The sequence below is a fragment of the Chrysoperla carnea genome (assembly GCF_905475395.1).
Source record: "Chrysoperla carnea chromosome X unlocalized genomic scaffold, inChrCarn1.1 SUPER_X_unloc_1, whole genome shotgun sequence".
In the NCBI taxonomy this organism is placed as follows: Eukaryota; Metazoa; Arthropoda; class Insecta; order Neuroptera; family Chrysopidae; genus Chrysoperla; species Chrysoperla carnea.
Genome location: NW_025408044.1, coordinates 113,103 through 134,241, shown reverse-complemented (window position 1 = coordinate 134,241; position 21,139 = coordinate 113,103). Strand labels below are relative to the sequence as shown.

The window sequence follows — 21,139 nt, the reverse complement described above, 5'->3', positions numbered from 1 at the left end:
CACACGTGTTATCCGTTCGTTAAAATATTGTAAATAATTTTTTATTAAAATGACTGGCAGAGGAAAAGGTGGAAAGGGTCTTGGAAAAGGGGGTGCAAAACGTCATAGAAAAGTTTTGCGTGATAATATCCAAGGTATTACAAAACCTGCAATTCGTCGTTTAGCACGACGAGGTGGAGTAAAACGTATCTCTGGTTTAATTTATGAAGAAACACGTGGTGTACTTAAAGTATTCCTTGAAAATGTTATTCGGGATGCTGTTACATATACTGAACACGCAAAACGTAAAACAGTTACAGCTATGGATGTTGTATATGCATTAAAACGACAAGGTCGTACTTTGTATGGTTTTGGAGGTTAAGAAAATATAATAATTTACTTAAAATATTTAGTAAATTTATTAAAGAATATTTAATACATCCGATAAATTTAAACAGGCTTTCCTTTTTGGGAAGCCACTAATTTTATTTATATAAGAGTAAATAAATTTGTTAATAAATATAACATATTATATAATTTGTTTACAACAAATTATTTTGTTTATAACATACATTACCAAATATTTTTATTTATTTTTTTTTTTTATTGTAATATATCTGCAATAATAAATTATAATTTGTATATTATCTATTTTATTTTACAATAACTTATTGAATTTTTGAAAAAATTTTATTATAAATTAATATACTATTATATTTTTTATATATACAAGTTAAGAGTAACAAGTATCGATAGGAGATTATCGAATTTATAACTAATAAAACATTTCGCCTTAATCAAAGAAAATAAAGATTTTGCTATACCATTTTTTATACTTTCAATAAATAATTTATTATTAAATTTTTATTATTTCATTTATTTTTTAAAATTATTAAAAATATTTTTCTAATAATTATAAGCGTACATAAACAAGTAGTAAATGTAAAATGAAAATAATAAAGGTAATGTAATGCATTTGCATTACACTGATTTACGATATATATTCCGCGATATCCTTTATTATATTTAAAATTAATAATATTGATATACTAATAATAGATATATTCAAGCTATTAATATATAAAATTTTATATTAAATATGATATTAATAATTGTTTATTTTATTTTTTTGTATATATAAAAATAATTTACTCTTATTTAAAAAATTTGATGGCTCTCTTAAAAAGAGAGCCGTTTTTATATGTTGATGTATTTTTATGTTATCAATTAAATAATATTTTCGATTTATTTATTTTGAACTTGTATATTTTGTAACAGCTTTAGTACCTTCACTAACAGCGTGCTTTGCCAATTCACCAGGTAATAATAATCGAACTGCGGTTTGAATTTCCCGACTTGTGATTGTTGAACGTTTATTATAATGTGCTAAACGTGATGCTTCAGCAGCAATACGTTCAAAAATATCATTAACAAAACTGTTCATGATACTCATAGCTTTACTAGAGATACCAGTATCAGGATGCACTTGTTTTAATACTTTGTAAATGTAAATTGCATATGATTCCTTGCGCTTCCTCTTCTTTTTCTTATCACTCTTTGATATATTTTTTTGAGCTTTGCCAGCTTTTTTTGCTGCTTTTCCACTTGTTTTTGGTGGCATTGTTACAAACAATTAATATACACAGATAGTTACAGAACACCAGTCAGTATATGTATGAGCGTGTCGTGTATACAACTAGCGTATTATATACGCGAAGATGGATATAACAATAAAAATGAATACTACTCTCTGATTGGCTGAAAATAATACTATAAGGTGATTGGTTTATTTTTAAAGTTTTATATTTTATAAATATTATAAATTAAAATACCCAAATAACATTTTAAACATTTATGTTACAATCCCCGTAACGTACACATCTGTGTGATTATATTTACAAAAAAAAGTATTAATTAAATAAATTTATTCGCTATGTCTGGACGAGGTAAAGGTGGTAAAGTAAAGGGAAAGGCAAAGTCAAGATCAAGCCGAGCAGGATTACAATTTCCTGTTGGAAGAATTCACAGATTATTACGAAAAGGAAATTATGCTGAACGAGTAGGTGCTGGTGCCCCAGTATATTTGGCTGCTGTTATGGAATATTTGGCTGCAGAAGTTCTCGAGTTAGCTGGTAATGCTGCCCGTGATAACAAAAAAACACGTATCATTCCACGTCATTTACAATTGGCAATTCGTAATGATGAAGAATTAAATAAATTATTATCTGGTGTAACAATTGCTCAAGGTGGTGTATTACCAAACATTCAAGCAGTGTTATTACCAAAGAAAACTGAAAAGAAAGCATAAATTAAAAACATTGCATTAATTTTTATAATAATAATACATCGATCATAGGCCTTTTAATAAAAGGCCACAAATTTATTTAAAATAAGAGTAAAAATTATTTTTATAAATAATATATTATAATATTTTTTTAAAGAATCAATTTAAATAATTATAAATTAATGATTCTTTTTTTTTTTTCTTTTTTTATATGTTATTATGGAAATAATTCATCATATTATGATGACATTTAGGTAACATATTATAAGAATATTCATAAAATATTATCAAAATAATATTGTATTATGATGATATTTAGACAAAATATTATAAGAATATACACAAAATATTATCAAAATAATATCATTAGATAACAAAACTGTTCATGATACTCATACCTTTACTAGAGATAAAAGTATCAGGATGCACTTGTATTAATACATATTATCACAACATCACAAAATATTTTTTAAAAGGAAAAATTTTTTTAAAATTATTATAAAATTTGATTGAGTTAAATTTCAATTTATTTTTTTAATAATTAAAGAAAAAAAAAAAAAAAAGCATATAAACTTTCTATTGAAAATGTTATTTTAAACTAGATGGCCAAGTGAACTTCGTTACACAAACAATATATGACGTATTCGTTATTTAAATAATCAGTATCCTTTGATATTATATCAATACGTTACTCTCTTCTTTTGATACATATTAATAAAATTTCAATTTATAAGATTTTATGTCAATTATATAAATAATATTATAAATTTTCTAAATACATAAGTTAAGTAACAAAAAATTTGAATAACAAGATAAATTTATATATTATGTTTTAATACTCGATACTATAATATATCGCATCCGTTACCAATTATTCGGTATCCTTTGATTTATACACAGAATGAACTAAAAATATATATCAAATTTATTTTATTTATTTATATATTTAATATTATTATTATTATTTTATATTACAAAGTTTCTTAACGAAGCTTACAATGATTTCTCATATCGTACTTAACAAAATTATTTAGATCATATAAAATTTAAATTGTTAAAAAATTTGTATATTTATTATTATTATTATTTATTTTTATTAAAATTACATAACATAAAATTAATAATATTTTAATAATTATATAAATTAATTCTTATTTAAAATAATCTTATATTAATCTCAACAAATACTCTAATAATATATTTTGTCATAAATTTTTTTATATTTAAAATAAATATTATAATATATAAATACTTATATCAGTATAAAATTTCTTTATATAATTATGAAAAAATTAATTTAATAGTTAATTATTGATATTAATGCATAAATAAAAGTATTTTCTAATGAAATATATTTTGTCAATGTTCGATTAACACATTTCATAATAATACGTTTTCATTATTGACAAAAAAAGTTTTTCTAAAAATGAAATCTTATACTATAATATATATATTTATATATTAAATTTTTTAATTATTTATATACTAATAATTTATAATAAATCGATATTAAATAAAAAATAAAAATATATACTTTTTAAGTTTACCTTAAAAATATTATTGTTTTGTATGATTGAAATAATTAATATTAAACTATGTTTATTAATAATTGTTAATAAAAAAATTAAATATATTTTAATTTATAAAATAAATATTATTATTAAATTTATAATTTATTATTTTATATATTATAGAAATTGAAAAAATAAATCATGTTTACTACGACAGTAAATTAGAAATACTATTTAATTTTTATGTGTTTTCTACATGGTACTTTGACTTACATAGGGACTTATATTATTGTGAATAATGATATAATTGAAAACCTTTATTTTTTATTTGATAGAATTATTATATTTTATCATTTAAATATTTATAATAAATACATTATTTTTATAAAGTAAAAAAATATGGCCGAAGAAAATTCTACAGCTGTTGCAGCAACTGCGGTTACTGCTGCTTCTACAACACCAACAAAAAAAGCAACAGCTTCTGGTGCTAAACGTACAAAACAACATTCAAAACCAACACATCCACGTACATCAGAAATGGTTGTTAACGCAATTAAAAATTTAAAAGAACGTGGTGGTTCATCATTACAAGCAATTAAAAAATATTTAGCTGCAAATTATAAAGTGGATTCTGATAAAATTTCACCATTTATTAAAAAATATTTAAAAGCTGCTGTAACTGAGGGAGCCTTGGTATAAACTAAAGGTAAAGGTGCATCTGGTTCATTCAAATTGGCTGCTTCCGCTTCATCTAATTCTTCAGCTAAATCAAAAGTATCCAAAAAAGAAAGTGGAGCAAAAGGTTCAGCAAAGAGTGCTAAAAGTAAACGGGCACCAAAAGAAAAGAAAGCCACAACTACATCATTGGCAGCCAAAAAGCCTAAAGCAAAAAAAGCGACTCCATCATCATCAACTGCTGCTAAAAAAGTTACTGCAAAATCATCAGCGGCATCAAAAAAAGCACCAGTTAAAGCAAAACCAGCAAAAAGTACAAAATCCGCTGCCAAAAGTAGCCCTGCTCGTAAACCGAAAGCACCAAAAGCTAAGAAAGCTTCTGTTGCCAAATCATCTCCTACAAAAATTAAAAAAGCAGCACCAAAAAAGAAATGATCTGTTACTTTAATAATATATTGAAATATTTCATTATTTTTGCTAAAAAATGAAAATAACATAGGCCTTAATACAGGCCACAAATTAATATTTGATAAGAGTAAATTATTTTTTGTATAAATATTTTATAAAATAATAGTTTAGAAACATTTGCCACAGTCAGTACCACGGATGGGTGGCCACTTGAGAATACTGTGTGCGGTTGCATTTTTATTTAAAATATATGGTATAATAAATAAGTATATATTTAAATTGATTACTTCATTGAAAATTTTAATAATATACTTTAATATTAATGATATTTATGAAAAATATATATTTGTAAAAATTTTCATTTATTACTGGCAACAGCCATACCACGTTGAAAACACCGGTTCTCGTCCATTGTCTAAACAGTAGCCGTACTGAATAGACGTGTATTATTTAAATTATCACAAATTAAATATATACATACTGTTGCATAAAGTAATATACCGACACAAACATAAACAACACCTTCAAACTTGTTTCTTAATAGAAATAATTAAATAAAAGTGAACAATATTAGTGAGCGTACCACAACGGGCAAAAAGAGGGGGCGACCTGGTCGCTCACCTGCAACCAGCAAAGTACTGAAGGTCCAATTGGAGGACCAAAATAACACACCACAACAACAACAAAATCCTGAAAAGGAAAATGAAGCTATCGACACATGCGAGGACACAACAAAAACAATGAGTGACCGTGACAGTGCAGTTGCCGGACCAAGTAACATTAATAGTGAAGTGATAATTAAAACCAACTTCACTAAAGACATAGTGCAGGTGCCAACAAAAAATAGATTTGCCCCTCTGGACAAAAATCCAAGCGGTAACAACGACGACAACCAAAGTGAGGATGACGAAGAGACACCCCAAAACAATAATACCTCTAAGAAATCAAAGCCTCCTCCGATCGTTATCCACGGAGTCCCCACAAGCCACAAGGACTTTATCGAGGAGCTAAACCAGACAATTAAAAAAGGATACCACATTAAATATACGCTGAAGAAAACCAACCTCTTCATACATGACACAGCGGAATATAAAAAATATGTAACTGCATTAGACGAAAGTGGGAAGGAGTTTCATACCTTCACAGTAAAGGAAGAAAAGCACCATGCTTTTGTGCTAATGGGGCTCCCCCGCGATGTGAGCGAAACTGACATAAAAACAGACATAGAAATAAAACACAACTTAAAAGTCATTAACGTGTACAAAATGAGGAATACACGTAGATCCATGTACCTTGTTATCATGGATCAAAAAATAACAGAAAAGCATTTATCACAAAATGTGCGCTATGTTTAAAGCACAAAGATCACGTGGGAGAGGCACCGTAATTCAAGGGGCATTATCCAATGCCACAGATGCCAGCAGTTTTCTCACGCCACAAGCAATTGTAGAGCCAAACCCATATGTTTAAAGTGTGCTGGCCCACATTGGACCAGGGACTGCAAAATAACAGAAAAGAACGAAGTTAATCAAAAATTAATACAATGTGCAAATTGTAAAAATAATCATACAGCCAATTCCACGGAATGCCCTGTTTATAAAGCAAAAATGGAGCAAATCGAACGCAGAAAGCAAGAAAAAATTGTCAATCACAATAAATACCAGCCAAGATACTTCGCAGCACCACTGCCGAAATCAAATCCCTGGAGCATAGATAGTCCCTTCAGGAAAAATAACATCACACAACAGACTACACAAAATACAACAGCCCCCCAAGGCTACGCTCATGGTACAACAGAAAACAACATTGCAAGCACACAACACCAAACAAATGTGTTAAACCTGGTAAGTGAGTTTGACGAATTAAATAAACTAATAAATGTAGAAAGAATGTTTCTCTACGTCAAGGAATTAAACAATCAATTAAAACAATGCAAAAACGAACTAGAAAAATTCATAACATTTAATAACTTCTGCAATAAAAACTTCAATAGTCAAAGTACACAATGCCTGCCATAAAGTGTGCTACTTGGAATGCTAATGGCCTACACCAAAACCTAAATGAATTAAAATCTTTCATGATCGACAAAAAAATTGACATAATGTTAATAAATGAATCAAAATTAACTGATAAAAATAAAATTAAAATCAAAAATTATACGATACTTCGTAAAGATCGTACAGCGAATGGCGGAGGTGTAGCCATTATCATTCGAAATAGCATTCCGTACCAAAAAATTGACATCAACGGTAATGTGTCAATGGAACACATTAGCATCCAGTTACAAAATAAAATAAATATTATTGCTGTGTACAACCCTCCAAGCAATAAATTTCCAATCCAGGACCTGGAAACTCTGTTTGGAGTAGGGAATCGGGTGTTGGTAATTGGAGATTTAAACGCGCGACACACAACTTGGAAAAATCACTTGACAAACACAAACGGACGAACACTATACAAATACTCAAACGACAATAACATAATAATACTCAACACAGAGAATCCTACACATTACCCTACAAACGGAATGACACCCACTTTCATTGACCTGGTCATAAACAAAAATGTAACCAATATAACTGACCCTGAATCCATCCCTGAACTGCCTTCTGATCACAACCCGGTGCTGTTCAATATCTTAATGAATTTAAAAGAATGTTCCCAACGGGTGGTCACTTCATACAAATCTACCGATTGGACAGAGTTTAAAAGAACATTAAACGCAAAAATAACAATTAACAATAAAATAAACTCTGTTCAAGACGTAGATAGAACGCTTGAAGAGTTCACCCAAGCCCTAGCAGAAACGAAAAGTTTGCACAGTAAACGGGTTGTGATAAATAATAACAGATACACACCTGACGACGAAATAAAAAGACTCATCAGAGATCGAAACGCGATGAGGAAATTATATCAAAAAAGATATCTACCAACCCTCAAAAAAGACATAAATAAACTAAATGCAACCATCAGGAAAAAGTTTAAATCAAAGGTCAATGAACAGTGGGAAAAAACCCTTGAGGATTTACGACCCGGGGATAAAGCAATGTGGAGAATATCAAAATCCTTCAAAAAACCTACATGCTCTATCCCCACACTGACAAAAGACGACAAAAAATATATGACAGACAGAGACAAAGCCGACATTATAAGCCAAACACTAGAGGAAGTCCAGACAAACGAACGAACTACTCCTCTAGAAGACGAAATACAAAAAACAATAAAAAACTATTTTCAAACACCAATAAATCTCCAAGTTGACAGAGTCAAGCTAACCTCCCCCGCAGAAATAAAAGGTATAATTAAACATTTACCCAACAATAAAGCACCAGGGCATGACGGGATAGATAATAAAATAATTAAAAACTTGACAACGAAGGCCGTAGTACAACTAAACTACATAATCAATGGCATTCTAAAACTTAGTTACTTCCCAAAATCATGGAAAACTGCCATAGTTGTACCCCTACCTAAGCCCAACAAGGACACCAGTGACCCAAATAACTATCGCCCGATCAGTCTCCTAAGCATGTTGTCCAAGATTACTGAGAAGGTTATCTTGGGAAGAATTAACAAACTCAACAAAAACAACAATATTATCATCAATGAACAGTTCGGGTTCAGAAGTGGCCACAGCACAAGCATGCAAGTGGCAAGAATCGCTAATGATATTATAACAAATTTTAACAAAAACAATGTCACAGCTGTGGCCCTTCTGGATATTGAAAAGGCGTTTGACACCGTGTACATTGATGGTATAATCTATAAATTAATAAAATACAACTTCCCAAGATACCTGGTCACACTATTGGCCAACTACCTAAGGGACAGATCATTTAAAGTTAAAATAAACAATACCCTGTCTAAGAATAGGTACCCAAAAGCAGGTGTGCCCCAGGGTTCGGTGCTCGGGCCAGCACTTTTTAATTATTTTATTAACGACATCCCTCAATTCTCAAAAACAAAAACAGCCATCTACGCGGATGACACGGCCATATACACCCATTCCTTTAACGCACAGGTCGCAACAAAGCAAATTCAGATACACCTGAACATGATACTGAAGTTTGCCAGGGATTGGAAAATTAAAATAAATAACTTAAAAACTGAATATATTATATTCAGTAAAAAGTTTACAAACATCAAAATCCACGATCCTCTGAAAGTCGATGGAATAATAATCAACCCTGCCAAACATTCGGTAAAATATTTAGGTGTATATATGGACAAGACATTGTCATTTGCTCCACATATTAGCCATATGATAAAAAAAGGGCATGGGTGCATAAGGCTCTTGTATCCACTATTAAATAAATATAGCACTCTAAGTTACAAGAATAAAAAACTCCTGTACACAGCAGTAATAAGACCAATCTTCACCTACGGAGCCCCTGTCTGGAGTGCAGCCTCAGACACTTCATACAAAAAATTACAGCGTATACAGAATAAATGTCTCAGACTGGTAATAAAAGGAGACAGATACACTAAAATCAAAGACATGCATAAACAAACAAACGTTCCGACTATTCAAAATTTTGTTATACAACAAGCACATTCTTTCTACACAAAAACGATAAATAAAAGTGAACTAACTAAAAACATCATTACGTCAAACTCACTTACTGGAAAACATAAACCAATATATTACAACTGGCTATGTGCTACACCAAGTTATAAAATAAAAACATGAACAAATTTACAATCTGGCTGTGGCCGAGTGGTATCAGTGATAGACTCCCACTCAAAAAACCAATGTTCAAATCCCAGCCAAGTGCAAATCTTTTTTACTCTTCTCTCTAAAATTATCATTTTATTTTAAATTTCTCAACATAAATTAACACACAGGCAATGGGCACATATGCCACAGCTATTGCCTATAAAATGAAGCAGGTTTTCAAATAGTTTCCTGTAATATACACAAAAACATTATTAATTAGCAATTACTCATAAAATAAAACAAAATGTACATTTTCTTAAGTAATGTTGCGCTATAGCATATTTATTAATATTATAATAATTAAGGATGAAAGCTTAATGTTAATAGCTAATAACCTTTAAGTAAATGAAATGTTATCAATATGTTATATTGTTGGATTCCAACTATGTACATAAATGTATTTTGTTATGTTTTCAATAAATTTTATTTCAAGTTCAAGTTTCAAGGTTCTCGTCCGATCACCGAAGTTAAGCAACATTGGGCACAGTCAGTACTTGGATGGGTGACCGCTTGGGAACACTGTGTGCGGTTGCCTTTTTATATTAAAAATATATATTATTTTTCTTCTTTTCTTTTTTTTTACACACCATATATAAATATATGTTATTTAGAAATGTAAACCTTTTATATTATTCGTCAACAAATAAATATTATTTTTTGTATAAAATTTTATTGCATTTATAACTCATATCATGGTTACTTTAAAGCGAGAAGTTTTTTTAATATTTCAAATGAATATAAAATAATATAAATTTTATGAAATTTATTTATTTTTAGAAATAGCAATCGCTTATAATTATAACAAAATTTTAATAATGTTTAATTTTATTTCAATAATTTATATATATATATATATATATATATATATATATATATATATATATATATTTTTTAATAAAAATAATATACTCTTATTTAATAATATATGTTGGTCCTATATATAGGACCGAAAATATTTCTTATTTGTTTTTTTTTTTTTAAATTGTCATTTAAAACGCTTATGCACGTTCTCCACGAATACGTCTTGCCAATTGTATATCCTTAGGCATAATTGTAACACGCTTTGCATGAATTGCGCATAAATTGGTATCTTCAAATAAACCTACTAAATAGGCTTCACTAGCTTCTTGTAATGCCATAACAGCTGAACTTTGGAAACGTAAATCGGTTTTAAAATCTTGTGCAATTTCACGTACTAAACGTTGGAATGGTAATTTACGAATTAACAATTCAGTACTTTTTTGATAACGACGAATTTCTCGTAAAGCTACTGTACCAGGACGATATCTGTGTGGTTTTTTTACTCCACCAGTTGCTGGTGCACTTTTACGTGCAGCTTTCGTTGCTAATTGTTTTCTTGGTGCTTTACCACCAGTTGATTTACGTGCAGTTTGCTTGGTTCTAGCCATTTTCAAATAATAATGTTTTTACAAAAAAACACACAATTTTAAAAATTATATTCGACAATTTGATACTACAAAGTCAAATGTTTAAATGCGAAATAAATGTGTTGTATTTATATTTATATGAAATTTCAAAATTTTTGTTGTCATATCCTATTGGATAGCTATCAGAGTATGGACTAATCAAATTGTATAGGCGTGGCTTAAAAAATCTTTAATGCTTTATATAAAAAGGCACAATTGTACCGGCGCTCACATACATTACAATACTTGTGAGGTTAACACACATGTTATCCGTTCGTTAAAATATTGTAAATAATTTTTTATTAAAATGACTGGCAGAGGAAAAGGTGGAAAGGGTCTTGGAAAAGGGGGTGCAAAACGTCATAGAAAAGTTTTGCGTGATAATATCCAAGGTATTACAAAACCTGCAATTCGTCGTTTAGCACGACGAGGTGGAGTAAAACGTATCTCTGGTTTAATTTATGAAGAAACACGTGGTGTACTTAAAGTATTCCTTGAAAATGTTATTCGGGATGCTGTTACATATACTGAACACGCAAAACGTAAAACAGTTACAGCTATGGATGTTGTATATGCATTAAAACGACAAGGTCGTACTTTGTATGGTTTTGGAGGTTAAGAAAATATAATAATTTACTTAAAATATTTAGTAAATTTATTAAAGAATATTTAATACATCCGATAAATTTAAACAGGCTTTCCTTTTTGGGAAGCCACTAATTTTATTTATATAAGAGTAAATAAATTTGTTAATAAATATAACATATTATATAATTTGTTTACAACAAATTATTTTGTTTATAACATACATTACCAAATATTTTTATTTATTTGTTTTTTTTATTGTAATATATCTGCAATAATAAATTATAATTTGTATATTATCTATTTTATTTTACAATAACTTATTGAATTTTTGAAAAAATTTTATTATAAATTAATATACTATTATATTTTTTATATATACAAGTTAAGAGTAACAAGTATCGATAGGAGATTATCGAATTTATAACTAATAAAACATTTCGCCTTAATCAAAGAAAATAAAGATTTTGCTATACCATTTTTTATACTTTCAATAAATAATTTATTATTAAATTTTTATTATTTCATTTATTTTTTAAAATTATTAAAAATATTTTTCTAATAATTATAAGCGTACATAAACAAGTAGTAAATGTAAAATGAAAATAATAAAGGTAATGTAATGCATTTGCATTACACTGATTTACGATATATATTCCGCGATATCCTTTATTATATTTAAAATTAATAATATTGATATACTAATAATAGATATATTCAAGCTATTAATATATAAAATTTTATATTAAATATGATATTAATAATTGTTTATTTTATTTTTTTGTATATATAAAAATAATTTACTCTTATTTAAAAAATTTGATGGCTCTCTTAAAAAGAGAGCCGTTTTTATATGTTGATGTATTTTTATGTTATCAATTAAATAATATTTTCGATTTATTTATTTTGAACTTGTATATTTTGTAACAGCTTTAGTACCTTCACTAACAGCGTGCTTTGCCAATTCACCAGGTAATAATAATCGAACTGCGGTTTGAATTTCCCGACTTGTGATTGTTGAACGTTTATTATAATGTGCTAAACGTGATGCTTCAGCAGCAATACGTTCAAAAATATCATTAACAAAACTGTTCATGATACTCATAGCTTTACTAGAGATACCAGTATCAGGATGCACTTGTTTTAATACTTTGTAAATGTAAATTGCATATGATTCCTTGCGCTTCCTCTTCTTTTTCTTATCACTCTTTGATATATTTTTTTGAGCTTTGCCAGCTTTTTTTGCTGCTTTTCCACTTGTTTTTGGTGGCATTGTTACAAACAATTAATATACACAGATAGTTACAGAACACCAGTCAGTATATGTATGAGCGTGTCGTGTATACAACTAGCGTATTATATACGCGAAGATGGATATAACAATAAAAATGAATACTACTCTCTGATTGGCTGAAAATAATACTATAAGGTGATTGGTTTATTTTTAAAGTTTTATATTTTATAAATATTATAAATTAAAATACCCAAATAACATTTTAAACATTTATGTTACAATCCCCGTAACGTACACATCTGTGTGATTATATTTACAAAAAAAAGTATTAATTAAATAAATTTATTCGCTATGTCTGGACGAGGTAAAGGTGGTAAAGTAAAGGGAAAGGCAAAGTCAAGATCAAGCCGAGCAGGATTACAATTTCCTGTTGGAAGAATTCACAGATTATTACGAAAAGGAAATTATGCTGAACGAGTAGGTGCTGGTGCCCCAGTATATTTGGCTGCTGTTATGGAATATTTGGCTGCAGAAGTTCTCGAGTTAGCTGGTAATGCTGCCCGTGATAACAAAAAAACACGTATCATTCCACGTCATTTACAATTGGCAATTCGTAATGATGAAGAATTAAATAAATTATTATCTGGTGTAACAATTGCTCAAGGTGGTGTATTACCAAACATTCAAGCAGTGTTATTACCAAAGAAAACTGAAAAGAAAGCATAAATTAAAAACATTGCATTAATTTTTATAATAATAATACATCGATCATAGGCCTTTTAATAAAAGGCCACAAATTTATTTAAAATAAGAGTAAAAATTATTTTTATAAATAATATATTATAATATTTTTTTAAAGAATCAATTTAAATAATTATAAATTAATGATTCTTTTTTTTTTTTCTTTTTTTATATGTTATTATGGAAATAATTCATCATATTATGATGACATTTAGGTAACATATTATAAGAATATTCATAAAATATTATCAAAATAATATTGTATTATGATGATATTTAGACAAAATATTATAAGAATATACACAAAATATTATCAAAATAATATCATTAGATAACAAAACTGTTCATGATACTCATACCTTTACTAGAGATAAAAGTATCAGGATGCACTTGTATTAATACATATTATCACAACATCACAAAATATTTTTTAAAAGGAAAAATTTTTTTAAAATTATTATAAAATTTGATTGAATTAAATTTCAATTTATTTTTTTAATAATTAAAGAAAAAAAAAAAAAAAAGCATATAAACTTTCTATTGAAAATGTTATTTTAAACTAGATGGCCAAGTGAACTTCGTTACACAAACAATATATGACGTATTCGTTATTTAAATAATCAGTATCCTTTGATATTATATCAATACGTTACTCTCTTCTTTTGATACATATTAATAAAATTTCAATTTATAAGATTTTATGTCAATTATATAAATAATATTATAAATTTTCTAAATACATAAGTTAAGTAACAAAAAATTTGAATAACAAGATAAATTTATATATTATGTTTTAATACTCGATACTATAATATATCGCATCCGTTACCAATTATTCGGTATCCTTTGATTTATACACAGAATGAACTAAAAATATATATCAAATTTATTTTATTTATTTATATATTTAATATTATTATTATTATTTTATATTACAAAGTTTCTTAACGAAGCTTACAATGATTTCTCATATCGTACTTAACAAAATTATTTAGATCATATAAAATTTAAATTGTTAAAAAATTTGTATATTTATTATTATTATTATTTATTTTTATTAAAATTACATAACATAAAATTAATAATATTTTAATAATTATATAAATTAATTCTTATTTAAAATAATCTTATATTAATCTCAACAAATACTCTAATAATATATTTTGTCATAAATTTTTTTATATTTAAAATAAATATTATAATATATAAATACTTATATCAGTATAAAATTTCTTTATATAATTATGAAAAAATTAATTTAATAGTTAATTATTGATATTAATGCATAAATAAAAGTATTTTCTAATGAAATATATTTTGTCAATGTTCGATTAACACATTTCATAATAATACGTTTTCATTATTGACAAAAAAAGTTTTTCTAAAAATGAAATCTTATACTATAATATATATAATATATATATTTATATATTAAATTTTTTAATTATTTATATACTAATAATTTATAATAAATCGATATTAAATAAAAAATAAAAATATATACTTTTTAAGTTTACCTTAAAAATATTATTGTTTTGTATGATTGAAATAATTAATATTAAACTATGTTTATTAATAATTGTTAATAAAAAAATTAAATATATTTTAATTTATAAAATAAATATTATTATTAAATTTATAATTTATTATTTTATATATTATAGAAATTGAAAAAATAAATCATGTTTACTACGACAGTAAATTAGAAATACTATTTAATTTTTATGTGTTTTCTACATGGTACTTTGACTTACATAGGGACTTATATTATTGTGAATAATGATATAATTGAAAACCTTTATTTTTTATTTGATAGAATTATTATATTTTATCATTTAAATATTTATAATAAATACATTATTTTTATAAAGTAAAAAAATATGGCCGAAGAAAATTCTACAGCTGTTGCAGCAACTGCGGTTACTGCTGCTTCTACAACACCAACAAAAAAAGCAACAGCTTCTGGTGCTAAACGTACAAAACAACATTCAAAACCAACACATCCACGTACATCAGAAATGGTTGTTAACGCAATTAAAAATTTAAAAGAACGTGGTGGTTCATCATTACAAGCAATTAAAAAATATTTAGCTGCAAATTATAAAGTGGATTCTGATAAAATTTCACCATTTATTAAAAAATATTTAAAAGCTGCTGTAACTGAGGGAGCCTTGGTACAAACTAAAGGTAAAGGTGCATCTGGTTCATTCAAATTGGCTGCTTCCGCTTCATCTAATTCTTCAGCTAAATCAAAAGTATCCAAAAAAGAAAGTGGAGCAAAAGGTTCAGCAAAGAGTGCTAAAAGTAAACGGGCACCAAAAGAAAAGAAAGCCACAACTACATCATTGGCAGCCAAAAAGCCTAAAGCAAAAAAAGCGACTCCATCATCATCAACTGCTGCTAAAAAAGTTACTGCAAAATCATCAGCGGCATCAAAAAAAGCACCAGTTAAAGCAAAACCAGCAAAAAGTACAAAATCCGCTGCCAAAAGTAGCCCTGCTCGTAAACCGAACGCACCAAAAGCTAAGAAAGCTTCTGTTGCCAAATCATCTCCTACAAAAATTAAAAAAGCAGCACCAAAAAAGAAATGATCTGTTACTTTAATAATATATTGAAATATTTCATTATTTTTGCTAAAAAATGAAAATAACATAGGCCTTAATACAGGCCACAAATTAATATTTGATAAGAGTAAATTATTTTTTGTATAAATATTTTATAAAATAATAGTTTAGAAACATTTGCCACAGTCAGTACCACGGATGGGTGGCCACTTGAGAATACTGTGTGCGGTTGCATTTTTATTTAAAATATATGGTATAATAAATAAGTATATATTTAAATTGATTACTTCATTGAAAATTTTAATAATATACTTTAATATTAATGATATTTATGAAAAATATATATTTGTAAAAATTTTCATTTATTACTGGCAACAGCCATACCACGTTGAAAACACCGGTTCTCGTCCCATTCTCTGTACAACAGCTGTAGTGAACACATCGTTGTGACTACAACTTAATTACAGACTTACATAACACAATTTTATTTTTTTGTTATATGCAAATTTTTAACAAACAAAAAAACAATATCAAGTCAGTGCATGAAGCCTAAGCCTCGTGGCTTAAAACGCCTCAATAAAGATGGGCAAAGCCCATCCGAAATAAAAAATAAAGTGCTTGTACTCAATATACAAGATGCCAGTGAAATAAACCAGGAAAATGTAGAAAAAATAGTGAGAAAAGACACATTAAACAGTGATACGGACACAAAAAATAGTGAAGTGAACATATTAAATAGTGAAAAAGACACAACAAATAGTGAACTGAACGCAAAAAAGTGTGAAACGAAAATTAACGACAGTGAAATAGACACAAATAATAAAGGTACAGTAAACATTAAACTAAATCAAGTGAATGTTGAAAACAATAACACAACAACGACAACCGAAATGATCGTTGATGACAACACAACCAAAAAAATGGATTTAAGCTCAATGTTCGTCAAGCCATCGACCTCAAGGGGAACCGGCAAGACCACACCAAAACCCCCAACAATACCGCTAAAAAACCGATTTGCGCCTTTAGAAAACGATAAAATGAAGAAGACGACGACAACGACTCAATTGAACTGGGTCATAACAAACCAAAAAAGCCACCACCACTTGTTATACACGCCAAAACTACCGACCACAAAACATATGTAAAATCACTCGAGAACGAAATAAACAAAGGATTCCACATTAAATACACCGCAAACAACACAAACTTGTACATATATGATCACGAAGAATACAAAAAGTACAAAGAAATTCTAAATGAAGGCAAAGTGGAATACCACACATACACCCCAAAAGCGGACAGAAAACACGCCTTTATCTTAAGAGGGCTAGACAACAGCACTGACACCGAAGAAATCATCGAAGACCTAGAAGAAAAATATAAATTAAACGTCGAAAAGGTATTCAAACTGAAAAACACAAAAAAAGGACTCTTTCTGGTAATCTGTGATAGCACAATAAACCTTAAATATCTCAACAAAAACATACAATACGTGAACAGGACTAAAATTTCCTGGGAAATGCGGCACAACACGCCCGAAATCATCCAATGTAGGCGGTGCCAGTCCTGGGGCCATAGTACTACCCACTGCCGCGCGGCTCCACACTGCCTCAAATGCGCAGAAGGACATTGGACCAGAGAATGCGACAAAGTGCGCAAAGAGGACCCGACAACCGCCAAAAACATCAAATGTGTTAACTGCCAGGGTAAACACCTAGCATTCCACAAAGAATGCCCAGTATACATCAAAAAACTGGAATTGAAAAAAGTAAAATACGTCCCAGCTCCTCCCCCAACAACAAATCCCTGGAACAGAAACATGCACCTGCAACCAACACAACCGGCACAAACTCCACCGGTTCAACAAAACACTCAACCACAACAACCGCGTCAAAACTTACAAAATCCTATGGGCAACCTAAATGAATTGACAGCAGAAATACAAAACCTCAACAACCTAATAAACATCGAGCAAATGCTGGAACTCGTAAAACAACTAAACACAGCCCTAAGAAACTGCAAGAGCGAACTGGAAAAGTTCATCACATTTAATAATTTTCTTCGTGCTAAGTTTGCCCAATGTCCATAAACATTGGATCATGGAACGCGTGCGGTCTAAGGCATAACGTCCAAGAACTTAGACATTACGTTGAAAAACACAATATACATATTATGACAATAAACGAGACAAAACTGACACCGGACATAAAAATAAAAATAAAAAATTTTAATATTTTGAGAAGGGATCGCACTGCACACGGAGGTGGTGTGGCTATTCTAATAAAAAACAATATCCCGTACATAACAGTTGACGTTCAAAATAGAACATCTATTGAACATCTTGCCATCAAGCTAATTAATAACATTTTTATTGTTGCAGCGTACAACAACCCACGCAACATATTCACGGACCTTGACCTAAAGACACTGACCGACATAGGAACAAAAACATTGATAATAGGAGACTTGAACGCTCGACATCACACCTGGAAAAACCACATAACAAACACAAACGGACGTACTTTATACAAACACATAACAGACAAAAACATGATCGTACTACACACAGAAGAGCCTACACACTTCCCACACAACAACGCAACACCAACGTACATTGACATCGTCATAAACAAAAACGTAAACAAAATAACTAAACTCACAACACACACAGAACTGACATCAGACCATAACCCAATCATGTTTACATTAAACGATCAACACACAGACAACACAACAACAAAGTGTACATCATATAAAACAACTGACTGGGTCAAGTTTAGAAAAACATTAAACAATAACATAAACATAAATAAAAAAATAAAAACAAACAGCGATGTTGACATGGCGCTAGCCGAATTAACAAGTGCAATAATAAACACCAAAAACAAACACACAAAGCAAATTAAAATAAATTTTTCTAAACTTGACCTTAGTCAAGAAATTAAAAACCTTATCAAAGCGCGTAACGCTCTACGTAGACTGGACCACAGACGAGTAATACAAACAATCAAACCCGACATCAACAAACTAAACAAGGTGATAAGACAAAAAATAAGGCAACAGTTGAATCAGCAATGGGAAGACACCCTTAAATCCCTTAAGCCAGGGGACAAATCATTGTGGAGAATAACGAAATCATTTAGGCACAAAAAGGAAAATATTCCCACATTGATAAAAGACAACACTAACTACATGAGTGACAAACAAAAGGCGGATCTCATTGCTGACTCAATTGAAGCCGTACAACAAAACAACAACATATCACCCCTTGACAACACAGTCCGTCAGTCCGTAATAGAACTACAAAACAAAAACGATCGCCCAAAGAAACGAATCAAACTGACGTCGCCACAGGAAATAAAACAAACAATCAGAAAATTACCTAACAACAAAGCCCCCGGACAAGACAATATACAAAACAAAGACGTCAAAAACCTCTCAACAAAAGCGTTAGTGCAACTTACATACATTGTTAACGCAATGTTTGCATTGGGGTACTATCCCGAGGCCTGGAAAACAGCGTTGGTGGTCCCAATACTGAAGCCCAACAAAAACCCAACAGACCCAGCAAGCTACAGGCCAATTAGTCTGCTGAGCTCACTATCTAAAGTGGTCGAAAAGCTCATTCTATCTAGACTGAACAAAGTCATTACACAAAAAAATATACTAATCGACGAGCAATTCGGCTTCCGGGAGGGTCACGGAACCACCATGCAAGTGGCAAGAATCGCGGATTCAATAACTAAAAACTTCAACAAAGGAAACGTCACTTCCATGGTCCTCCTGGATGTCGAAAAAGCATTCGACACGGTCTGGATAGAAGGGGCTATTCACAAAATCTACAAAACTGGTATTCCAACCCAACTCAGCAGGCTGATGGCCTGCTATCTCCAAAATCGAAACTTTCGGCTGAAAATAAAAACCAAAAAATCAACTGTAAGGGAAATAAGGGCAGGAGTCCCACAGGGATCAGTCTTGGGACCAATCATCTTCAATATCTACATAAACGACATGCCCAAATTCGCCAAAACAAACCTGGCCGTATATGCGGACGACACCGCCATATACGCGCACTCATTTAACGCCCAGGTGGCGACAAAACAAGTCCAGATACACCTGGATATGATCCTAAAATGCGCCAATGACTGGAAAATTAAAATAAACGACTCAAAAACCGAACACATCCTGTTCACCAAAAAATTCACTAACATCAAAATCACAAGCCCCCTTAAGGTGAACGGGATGAGTATCTCAACCAGCAACAAGGTGAAATATCTGGGTGTATATCTGGATAAGGGCATGTCGTTTGTGCCTCAAATAAACCACCTGGTGGCCAAGGGTCACGGGGTAGTGCGTACACTGTATCCATTGCTTAACAGGTACAGTGCACTAACGCTAAAAACAAAAAAGTTGCTGTACGATGCAATAATAAAACCAGTTATAACAAACGCAGCACCGGTCTGGTGCAGTGCATCCAAAACGCAATTTATTAAACTACAACGAATTCAAAATAAATGCCTTAGACTAGTAGCAAACGCAGACAGACTCATCACAATCAAAAAATTACACAGCACAACCGACGCAAAAACAATAAAAGAAGTAATCAAAACTATGTCAGAAAAATTTTATAAACATCAAATACACAAAAGCAATCTGACAAAAAATATGATAATAGACCTGCCAGCACCAGCAAAACATAAATTAATATATCACACGCTGGAACCCGGACTGCAATAAAATATAAAAATAAAATAAAAACAACACGACCTACCACAACATAGCAATAAATTACAACAACAGCCTATACTGACAAGTCAGTTTAATATATAAACAGTTTTTTACCAACTTTTTCTGTAGCAAACAAACAATAAATAAAAATAAAGTAACTCAAAACCTAACCACCCCCAAATCCTCCAAACTAATAAAAGCCATGCAAATCCAAAACAAATTTAGGATGAAAGCGCAAGCTAATAACCTAGAAAACAAAATAAAATATCTAAAATGTACATTATAT

At 29.6% G+C, this 21,139-nt stretch overlaps 1 protein-coding gene across 1 annotated transcript in view; it reads left to right on the top strand.

Moving 5' to 3' along the window:
• The window catches only part of LOC123303483, a 65,163-nt gene that overhangs the window by 16,974 nt on the left and 27,050 nt on the right, over nucleotides 1-21,139 (top strand). Inside the window, exons 2-3 of the mRNA XM_044886283.1 lie at nucleotides 5,436-5,754; nucleotides 6,430-6,701. Coding sequence (XP_044742218.1) covers nucleotides 5,436-5,754; nucleotides 6,430-6,701 — 591 coding nt within the window. The remainder of the gene's footprint in view (nucleotides 1-5,435; nucleotides 5,755-6,429; nucleotides 6,702-21,139) is intronic.